The sequence below is a fragment of the Zonotrichia albicollis genome, chromosome 14, assembly GCF_047830755.1.
Source record: "Zonotrichia albicollis isolate bZonAlb1 chromosome 14, bZonAlb1.hap1, whole genome shotgun sequence".
Classification (NCBI taxonomy): Eukaryota; Metazoa; Chordata; class Aves; order Passeriformes; family Passerellidae; genus Zonotrichia; species Zonotrichia albicollis.
The window spans coordinates 12,017,612-12,028,818 of NC_133832.1; the positions used below are offsets into that span (position 1 = coordinate 12,017,612).

The 11,207-nt window shown below is 53.0% G+C and overlaps 1 protein-coding gene across 1 annotated transcript; it reads left to right on the top strand.

The window, feature by feature from the left end:
* Positions 1–1,126: 1,126 nt before the first annotated feature.
* On the top strand, positions 1,127–10,269 carry NKRF (NFKB repressing factor). The gene is made up of 3 exons (XM_074551507.1): positions 1,127–1,678; positions 5,785–5,906; positions 7,889–10,269. Exons 1-3 carry the CDS (start codon positions 1,476–1,478, stop codon positions 9,877–9,879), a joined length of 2,316 nt encoding a protein of 771 aa, XP_074407608.1. The 5' UTR covers positions 1,127–1,475; the 3' UTR covers positions 9,880–10,269.
* The last annotated feature ends 938 nt before the right edge of the window (positions 10,270–11,207 follow it).

Genomic DNA, 11,207 nt, shown 5'->3' on the forward strand with positions numbered 1-11,207 from the left:
CTGAGCCCGGGCCCCGCCGCTCCCCGAGCCCCGGCCCGGCCGCCTTTGCTCTGCACGCACGGAGAGCACCGGCACCGGCACCGCGCTCGGGACCGCACGGCAACGCCGAGGAGCCTGCACTGTTCCGCTGTCACCTTTCTAACTTTCATGTACATTTGAAATAAAAAACACAAAAGCCAGCGCTGCTGCTGTGGTGTGTGTGTGTGTGTTTGTGTGTGTGTGTTTTTGATTGTGCACTGCAGTGGGGAGTGGTCTCTCTGCCCTGGAGTGTTGCCAGTCTCAGAAGTGATGTGATTTTAGCTGGGACAGGTGTGTCCCAAGGGCAGTTGTACACCTCCATTTCACCCTATTTTAGCTTTTCCTCTCATTTTCGGTGCATTTCACTTACTTGGCCCTTTGGTATTCAGTTTAAAATTTGGGCTTTTGCTTGGCTTCCATGTAAGTGCATTGCAGGGTTGCAACAGATGAGGCAGCAAACGGGCTGAATGGGGAATGGGGGCTGAGTTTTGGGGAGCAGTTGTACAATCTGAGATAATGCAGTTACACACATCCACGTGACCTGCCCTCTTCCTCCTCCTCTCTTCAGCTGCTCTGAGCAGCAGCACTTTAACAACTCATCCGTTTGTGTCTCTGGCTGCTCTGGGGTGTGCAGCACCCGCTGGGCAGGGCTGCACTGCTGAGGGTGTGGGGACAGGCCCGAGCAGGGGCTGCTGAGTGTGCAGGGACTGCAGGGGGAGGAACAGAGGAAAGGATGGGTATGGGTGTGTGTGTGTGTGGGTGTGCGCGAGTGTGAGTAGTGTGCAAGGGTGTGAGCAGCTGTGCGTGGGTATGAGTGTGCATGTGTGTTTCTGTGTGTGTGTCTGTCTGTCTGTGTGCGTGTGCGCCGCTCGCTGGGCCCGGCGCTCTGCACAGCCGCGGCGGTCACGGAGAGGCTGGAGCCCGGTGGAGATGGCGGATCCCGGCCGCGGGCAACGCAGCGCCGCCCCTGGGGCAGCCGCGGCTGTTCGGCAAGACCTGGGGCAGATGGGGCAGATGCCCGGGGCGGGCGGCACCGGGGGAACCGGGCGGACACCGTAGGGTCCGTGAGGCCCCGCTCCCGGCAGCGGCCGCCAGGGGGCGCTGAGGCCGCCGCGCTGGCCCCGCCATGGCGGCTCTTTCTCGCGGCGTCTCGCGCGATCGTGACGCGCGGCCATGTGACTCGGCGCCGGCCGGGCCGCGCCGTTCGGCCCCGCGCGAGTGACGGGAGCGGAACCGGGAGCGGAACCGGGACGGCACCTGCGGGGCGGGGCCGCCACCGAGCGGGGCCGGGCCGGGGCAGGTGACGGCGGAGCGGAGGCTGGGCCGGGCCGGCGCTTCCCGGCGGCCCGCAGCGAGCCGCGGCCTGGTCCGCACGTGGGGCCTGGTCCCGCCGTTCGCGCCCGGGCCCGGCGGGTGCGCGCCCCTGGCGGGGTTGGGCCCCGCGGCCTTTGCCCGCCATGCCGCCCCCGGCAGAGCCGCAGCCGGAGGCGGAGGCCGAGCCGGCGCTGGAGCAGTGGCGGCAGTACAACGAGACCGACCGGCAATGGGCGCTGCGCCGCCGCTTCATCCTCCGCCACCTCCCCGCGTACCCCGGCGGCGCCATCGACCAGCTGCTGGCGCTCTCCGTGCTCTGGACCAACCACGTCTTCATGGGCTGCAGGTAAGCGCGGGCTCCCACCGGGCTCGGGCGGGCTCTCGGTGCCCGCAGGACACCGGGGCTCGGGGCGCTCGGCAGGACGGGCCGTGCCGCGGCCAGGAGCGGGTGAAGCGGAGCGGGACCGGAGCCCCCGCCGGGAGAACGGGCTCGGGCTCTCGTGGGGGCCAAACCTCGGCCCCAGATGCGCTTTAGAAAGGAGCCGCAGAACAGCTGGGGTGGAAGGGGTAGAGGCAAGAGAGCTTCTGTCCCTGGCCGGTTTTGTTCGCTCGAGTGTGCCGGTGTGTGTTCGTGGAGGGCAGCAAGCCGCTGGAAGAGTTGATGGTGCTTTGCAAGTAGTTCTTGATGTCCCGCCCCCAGGACTCGCTGAGCTTGCGGTGCTGTGTCATTTAAATGAACAGAGAGCGTCCCTGGGAGCACAAAGCCGCCTGTGCAGTCCCCTGAAGGCTCAGCTTTTCGTGGGGAAGCGAAGGGGAATCCTTTCATCCAGCTGTCCCGGCCGTAGGCACGCTGTGCAGATCTGCACAAACGTCACCCACGTTCACAGACGCCTTTAATGATGAGATTGTTTTGTTTTCAGCTGGACGGAAGCAGCTGCTTAACCACCAACTTCTGCAAACTGTGGCACAGAGATGGACTTTTAATAATGTTCCATCCCGCAGCCTTGTGGGGGAATACTTTGTGTCATCTCTACGGAGCAAAATCAGTGTCTTTAAATACACATCTGCCTGTTTCCTTTTTTTTTTTTTTCCCGGGGTCAAGTACTAAACTGTTCTGCCCTGCAAGCACCAAAATTTAACATAGATTTTAAACAGTTTCAAATTCCAAAGCTTGAGCAATATGTTAGAATTGAATATATACATATATTCTTCATATACAGTTACATACAGTGGTCCATCTTAATGTGTTTGTGTGCTGTCTTAATGGGGACCTTCTCTGTGCCAGGGCTTTTGGGAATGGTGCAATAATCACCTACAGGCTGCTGCTAATAGAAGTGAAAAACTCTGTGGGAAGGTTTCAAATCCCAAAAACCGCTGCAGTTTAAGCCTGTCAGTGCACATACTTTGTGTGATGAACTTCACCTGCAGCTCTCAGGGGAGATGAGATTTGGGCAGGATGCAGTCCGGAGCCATTACCAGTGAAGATGTTTCCCCAGAGCTGGTGTGCCTGGCTGGAGCACTGCGGGGAACATTCTGTACTGTTAAAACAATTCTAGCTTTACTTCCAGTTGCCTGGGGCAGGAAGGGACCTGCAGCATTCCCTGGAACTGCCTTTGGTGTTTGGGAAGAGATGATGTTGATTTATCGAGTAAATAGCTTCAAAGTTTGAGAGATTTTTGTTGTTTTCCCTTAGGTTTGTTGGCTGGTGTTTGGTTTTGTTTTGTTTTCCTGATGCCGGTTTCTTGCCAGCTGTTTGTCAGGGCAGCTCAGCTGGTTAGAGCAGGGTGCTGATAATGACAGTGATGTGGGTTCAGTCCCTGTGTGGGTCATTCACTTGGACTCGATAATCCTTGTGGGACCCTTCCAACTCAGACTGGGGCTCTGGGAAGAACAGATCAGGGGCTTTGCTATGAAATCTGACTGAGTGCTCTGCTGGGAGAGGGTGTGGAGAGCATCCACAAGGCTCAGAACACATGGTCCGTGAGGAAGGGGTTAAATAAAAGGCTTCATTAGTTTAGGTTTAGATGAGAGAAGGTGTTCCTGTTCCCAGATATGTTAAAGGTGGCTGAGAATGGGGGCAGTGGTGCAGGAAAGCATTGTGCTCCAGAGTTACGGGATCAGGACAAGGGGTGGTCTGTGAAAGTCACAGCAGGGAGACTCCAGTTACTGGAGACACTGGGTTCCTCTGGCCAGATGAGACAAAACGTGTTGAGACTGACTGATCTCCTCCCCACCCCCAGCTGAAATATGAGCCCCAAAAGTCTCCATCCTTTGTGAATAATGACAGGTGTCAAATCTGACACTGCTCTTGCACCCTGCTGGAAATGGACACTGCCCATCACAGGTAATGTCACCTTGTCCCTGTAAGTCAGGGGGAGAAACAGATTCGCACTGCTCTCCCCTTTGGCTGTGAGAGGACAGGGCTATGTCCTGGTTTGAGGAAGGCAGGAACCTCCCTTGGAATGGAAAATACAACCCCTGTCCTTCTGAACTATTATAACTTTGAAATTGCAGGGCTTTCAGGCAAAGGTATGGGGAAAGGAGCATTCTTTACTAGAATGTGTGTGCACACCCCAGAATGTGTGTGTACATACTGAATGTGTGTGCACAGCCCTGAATGTCTCTGTACATTCCAGAATGTGTGTGTCCATCCCGAATGTGTGTGCACAGCCCAGAATGTGTGTGTCCATCCCCAGACTGTCTCTGCGCACCCCAGACTGCCTCTGTCCATGCCCACTGTCCGCACTGTCCCTCTGTCCCGCTGCCGCAGCCGAGCCCGCCCCAGCCGCGCTGCCCTCGGTGCAGTTCCGGGCCCGGCCGGCAGGGGCGCTGCTGGCTCCCGGCCGGCGGGGGGCAAGGAGAGGAAACTGTGCAGCCCCAGCGGGAGCTTCGGGGTTGGGTGACGCGGAGTGCAGGGTTAAAGTGTAGCAAAAAAGCCCCGGGCAGCAGAGAAAACACCAGCACTGGGCTGTCCTCCTCCCGTGCCAACAGCGAGAGAAGGAGAGCAGCAGAGCCCAGCCCCTCACCCCTGGCCAGAATCTCATGGTGTCTTTGCCCTTCCAAAGAGAAAAACCCAGATAAGAGAGTAGCAATCTGCACACTTCCCCCACATTGGCCATTTCTTTAGTCTCTCTTCAGTACTGGTCATTATTTCTCTTAGTAACAGATGGGACAAAATTCCATGAGAGAAAGAAACAAAAGGAAAAATCCTAACCCCCAGCAGGGCATCACCACTATCTCATCTCCCTTTGATCCCTCCTGGAATTTTCTTCCCATTCCCGGTTCCATTGCCTCCACTGAGGGCTGAGCTGTGCTAGTGGGCAGGGACTGCAGTGTTCTGTGCTCAAGAGTTCTCCCAGGAGTTTATATGGATCTAATTTCTGCCTGGTCCTTTAAATCAGGAGCAGAACAAACCTTTCTTGAGTGGAGCTTGAGTAGATTTCCAGAGTCCTTGGAAGAGCAGTGTTTAGAAGCTGGTGCAAATAAATCACTGCAGCCCTGGCTGTTGGGACAGCTGTGGGCTCCTGTCTGTGGGCAGTGCCCAGAGATGCTTTCTGGCTTTGGAAGGTGAGCATGCCGTGGAACAGGTGCAGCACTGCTCTTCCTCCTCTCTGAACCATGATGTGAAGCTGTCAGAGGCTGGTGTCAGGCTGTGTTTGTGGGCTCTCCTTGGAGAGACAGGTTTGGGTTTCTTTCCTGTTCAGCCTCACCATGCAAATGGCTTGAAATGATGTGGCAGATCCCCAGAGCAGTGGAACACTGAGCTGGTGGGGGATGCAAGGCCTAGAGGGATGGGACAGGGCTGTGCCATGCATGTCCTGCTTGTGTGGAGCTGTGGGTGCTGCAGCAGGGTCAGGGTTTGCTCAGAGCCTCTCACAGCCACCTCACCTCTCTCGTGGTTCAGGAACCTAAAACATTTCAGTTACAGCACCCAGCCAGAGTTTAGTTTGGCTTTTTAAAGAGTGGTCAATGAAGGCTGAGCAGTGCCTGTGTCACCTGACATGGCAGTCGTGGTGTTGGTGACGTGCAGGCTCTGCCTGCTGCCCCACACAGGACTCCAGTGCCACTCTGAGCTCCTGTGCTTGGTTCACTGAAGCTGCTGCTCCTCCCTCACACCCCAGGGTTCAGTAGTGCCCCTGGCAGCTCTGCCAAATTCTATATTTTGTCAGATAATGTATTACATTTCAGTTTAGAACACTGTCAGTGTGGTGGCTGCATGGCTTAATGAGGAGTGGGTTTGTGCAGAGCTGCTGTGTGGCTGTGTGTCCGTGGCAGGGGGACAGTGGTCAGTGCTGTGCTCTGCTCCTGCAGGAGCAGAGGAGCATCTCCCCTGCACAGCTGCTGTGCCTCAGGCAGCTTTAGTTCTTGTTGTACACAATAAAAGCTTGTGTGTGCCTGTGTGCTGCCCCTGGGGCTGGCTCTGAGGTCCTTCCTGCCCTTGGCCCCTCACAGGTACGGAGTGCAGGTCATGGAGAAGGTTCTCAAGATGGCTGAAGGCATCGACATCGGGGAGACGAGGTGCTACGAGCTGGTGCCCAGCAAGAAGCTGAAGAGATACCGCTCTCCATCGGACAGTGAGTACACCTGCGGTGCCACTGACCCTTCCCTGTGCCTGTCCCTGTCCCTGTCTGGGGGCAGCTCTGGGAGCAGGGGGACACCAGTGTGCCACAGGGCCGCCTGTGGGACAGCCAACACAGCAAACTGGAGGGAAGTGCCTGTGGGGGCTCTGCTGGACTGCAGAGCAGCTCCCCCTCCTCTGCCATGTGCATGATTCACACACAGTTCTGTCTTTGCCTAGGAAAATACCATTTTTCATTTCAATTATCAGGACTGGTGTCTGGAATCAAATACCTGTGTGGCTTTGTGTGCTGTGGTGAGGTGTGATGTTCTGACCCCAGGAAGGGTTGTACATGTACATAGTGATGTTCAGCTCATTGCTTTTGAGTTACAGCCTGCTTGGAGCTTTGAGGGAATGAGGAGTAGGCACAATGTGTGGTTTTGGGGGTTTTTTCCCCCTGCTGGGCCTGGAAGAGTGCTGTATGTCAGCCCAGTCCGTGGTTTCAGGTATCAGTGTTGCAGCTGTAGCCTTTCCAGTGCAGGACATGCAGCAGGCAGGGAGTGCTGGCAGTCGGTGGCTCTGTCTGCTGGCTGCTCCACGGCACCTTCAGAGCTCTGGAGAGGGCGGGATCTGTGCAGGCCCCCGTGTCAGTCAGCACTGCCTGTGGGAGGCACAAATGGTCAGGCAGCACAGGACTCCTCTGGGCTTGGGTAGAATTTCTAGCTCTGCCAAAGTTGCTTCCCTTACTTTGCCAGCCAGGAGTCTTTCTGTGCTTCCATGGGCCAGCTGCAAAGCTGAGGAGATGCTGTTCTGTGTTTTGTCTGTCACAGGCAGCAGCCCTGAGGGTTCTCCAGGGCTTGTTGCACAGACGGCACAATGAGCTGTTCTGCTGGCAAGAGCCTTTAGGTGCTGCTGCAGTGCAGCCATCAAAAACAGACAGGGAAGAAATGCAAACCTTGCCATAATTCATCAAAACTGATGGGCAAAGGGTTTAATGTGTAAGAGCTTTGTCACCTGATTTCAGCAGGAAGGGAGGAAGGGCTGTTTGTGCTGTGTGCAGGTGTTGTTTTCACCTGTGCTGTGGTGGTTGATGTCTAGACAGCCTGACCTACAGCCAGGCCAGCACATTGGCACTGGATTAGGCAGCACTTCCCAGCACTGAGCTGGCCTTTTGCTCCTGCGATGAAATTACACACATGGACCACGTCAGCATGTGGGTGCTGAATCTTCCACAGGAGAAGCCTTGTGTAACCATCTCTTAGATGTAGCATATTTGCTTGTCAGCTATTTGATTCTCCCCTTCTGCAGTAGCTGTGCACACCAGGATAGTCTGTCTCATTTGCATTTCTTCTGGTGCAGAAACAAGAGGTCAGTCAGTAATGGGGCCCTCAGTCACTGCAGCTGTCCCTTGAGGCTCAGGCAGATTTCTTCATGTTTGCTGCCCTTTAGCCCAAAGCAATTACACTGAGAGAAAATGTGCTCCTATTAAGTCAGTAACAGCCCCGTGTGTTTTGGAAAGGAGGGTTTGGTACCACTGTGTTCCACCTCAGATGAGGAGACAGGATGATAAAGTAGTTTATCTGACATCATCCTGCAACCCTGCAGCAGAGTCAGAGCTCAGGTTCTAGTCCTGCTGTGGTGTTCTGTTTTGTTTACCATAGTTTTACTTATTTTAGTAGATTTGAAGGGATTCACTTCAGAAATGACCAGATGGGTCAGTGGGCAATGCTGGAAGGCAGTCTCACCTGACCAAATATGTAGAGATTTTTGTGTGGTAGCTGTGAAAGTGGAAATACCACTGTAGTGACCTGCACAAGAATGACTGGTTATCTTTGATGAATTGTGAATGTGTTTTGGAAGGAAACCTTTTGGGTTTTGGCTATGGAATGCAAGTCCTGTGTTCAGAGCCTGCAGGTTCCTCTTGCAGATCCCTTTCTGAAAACAGTCTCCCTGTCATAGCACATATTGGTAACTGTGTAATATTCTTCCATCTCATAGGTCCAGAGCCAGAAGCGACTCCTGAGCCACCCAAAAAGGTGGCGCCCAAGTTCCGAGTGCGACCCCGCTTTGAGCCCATACATTTTGTCACCAGCGCTGAGAAGGATGGCAAGAAGGACAATTCTCTGGATCACCAAAGGCAGGAGGTGAACCAGGAGGCAAATACAAACAGCATGGCACAGCCAGCTGAAAACTGTACAAATTCTTTAGTGAATGCACGAGAGGCGAATCCCCAGCTCTCCAGCTCAGCTGGGCTTGGCTTTACAGGCCCAGCAGCAGCAGCAGCCAAGAAGGCTGTGAATAGTGTGGACTCTACCACAAGCAACGCCGTGCAGGTTTCTGTTTCCCCTTCAACTGCCCCACCTGCATCAGAGACTTTCCCTCCATCAGCAATAATGCTGAAGCAGAGCTTTATGGAGAAACTGTCAGCAGCTGTCTGGAAAAACCTTACTAATCCAGATGCAAACACTGGGACAGATAAAATTAACTTCACGTATCTTTTGACGCGTTCAATTCAGGCATGCAAGACAAACCCTGAATATATTTATGTTCCTCTGAAAGAGATTGCCCCTGCTGACCTGCCCAAGAGCAAGAAGCTCCTGACAGACGGCTTCGCCTGCGAGGTGCGGTGTCAGAACGTGTACCTGGCCACCGGCTACGCGGGCAGCAAGAACGGCTCCCGGGACCGAGCCGCGGAGCAGGCGGTGAAGCTGCTGAAGAAATCCGTGGAAGTTCGAGTCGTGCAGCGCAAGTTCAAGCACACCTACCACGAGGACCTGGTGGTGTGTGAGGCAGGTGTGTGTCGCCCAGATTTCCCTCCTGCTCTGAAACCTCACGAGGAGTTCGTAGTTGCCAACAGGGACTGTGTCCCCATGCAGCCCGGTACTGAATCCATGAAGGGTTCCGCACATGCCAACAAAGATTGGACTAGTTTTGTCCTCACAGAGAATGCCAGCGATGCAATAGGAATACTTAACAATTCTGCCTCATATAACAAAATGTCTGTTGAATATAAGTATGAATTAATGCCCAACCGCTCGTGGCGTTGTCAGGTGTATCTCCAAGATCACTGCCTGGCCGAGGGATTTGGCACAAAAAAGACCAGCAAGCACGCGGCGGCTGAGGAGGCGCTGAAAATCCTGCAGAAGATGCAGTCAAATATAGCATCCCTCAAAGTGACCCAGGTGCAGAAAGTGGGCTGCTCATCACGGGGCTCTGGGAGGAAGAAGGACCTGAAGGACCTGGTGATCTACGAGAACTCCCCTAACCCGGTGTGCACCCTCAACGACACCGCCCAGTTCAACAAGATGACGGTGGAGTACGTCTTTGAGAGGATGACAGGCATGCGATGGAAGTGCAAGGTGATGCTTGAAGATGAATTCATTGCAGAAGCAGTTGGAGTGAAGAAATCTGTCAAGCATGAGGCAGCAGAGGAAGCCGTGAAAATCCTCAAAAAGACTCAGCCAACTGTTGTTAATAACCTGAAGAAAGGCGCTGTTGAAGACGTCATCTCCAGAAATGAGATTCGAGGTCGATCAGCAGAAGAGGCTTTCAAACAGAAGATCAAAGAAGACAACATTGGGAACCAAATTTTAAGAAAGATGGGCTGGACGGGCGGTGGCCTAGGGAAGGATGGTGAAGGGATTAGGGAGCCTATTTCAGTAAAGGAGCAGTTCAAAAGGGAAGGACTTGGGCTTGATGTGGAAAGGGTGAACAGAATCGCTAAGAGAGATATTGAAGAGATCATTCGAAACTATGCACGTTCTGACAGTCACATTGACTTGACTTTCTCTAGAGAACTGACCATGGATGAGCGGAAGCAGATACATCAAATTGCCCAAAAATACGGTCTTAAAAGTAAATCCCATGGGCAGGGACACAACAGATACTTGGTGGTGAGCAGGAAGCGGCGCAAGGAAGATCTGTTAGACCAGCTGAAGCAGGAGGGCCAGGTTGGGCATTACGAGCTTATCATGCCCCAAGCAAACTGAGGTGAGGTGTCCCCTTTGAACAGAGACTGAGTTTCCTGGACACTCGACTAAAGAAAGAGATGCTGCATTTTTCTTGTGGGTAATAAAATAATGACATTAAAGTCTTTTACTTTGGCAATATAATTTCTAAAATGTTGTTAGGTGTTTAGAACCGACCGAATTCTGTTCGAGCGCATTAGCACAACCCAAAAGCAGTAGTGCTGTTCCTGTATGTGTCTTTGATATTACTTGTTCCTTCACATTTTACTAGTTTTGTAATAGCAAACACATGTCCAATGAGAAGGAATTTGACATAATTTAAAATTATAGGTCCCTTGCTTTTCTTGAGCAAGGAAGGAGAAAAAAAAAACCTTTTAAAAAAAATTAAAAAGCAAAGGAAATGCAGTCTGGGGGCATAAACTTGTATGTAAAATTGGTATTAATTACAACAAAAATAAAGTTTTATTTCTGGAAAAAAAAAGGTTTTGTCACACTTTGTATTAAAAAAGTGTGAAAACGGATTATTATTGAGAAATACCTATATCAAGGTCTTGTCTCTGCTGTGTTTATGTACAGTATGTAAACCTTAACCAGTTCAGTGGCAGTTTTATTCATAGATTTCTACCTTGAGTCTCCCATTCTGAGAGTCACTGACGGCGCCTTCACTGCCAGCGAATGGGACTGAGAGAATTCCAGCGTTCCTACCTTGGAGAACGGTTGACATGTGCAGATACCATGGTGAAGTGTGAAATATAAAAACTGGAGGTAAATGCCGAGCCCACGCTCAAAGATGCTCATGTAGCTTGTGGGGACTGTTATATAACTTATTTTTTTACTTGGAATATCAGCTCTTTAATCCTGAACAAAACTGAATGTGTGCCTGGTTATTTCTCTGCTCCATCCCTGTACCGGTGCTTGTGTCTGGTGAGGGGATTCCCCAGGAAACTTCTGGCCTTGCTCTGACCACGTGTGAGTGTGGAAGCTCTCCAGGACTGGCTTATGTCACTGTGAGGGCAGAGCACTCCCTTCTTTATGGGAGAAGCATCCCTGACCTCCATCTGCACTGCCTGCTGGCAGGGTTACAGGGCACGGTGCTCTGTGAGCCTTGGAGGACTCTCCCTTCATGCTTAGGAAGGTTAAAGGAGAGCAGCTGGCCAGGAGTGAGGCGTGCCTAGAGATGCTGCTCATCCTGTCAGCAGTGGGGTCTGCAGGTGCTTCACTAAGCCAGCCCTAAGGCAGTGCTTCTGTCAGGTCTCCTGTTGCCGTGTCTCAGCCATCACCTGGGGTCTTCTGCTGCTTATATTTGCCTCTCCAAATCATGACACCTTCCTCTACTTTTTTTCCCACCT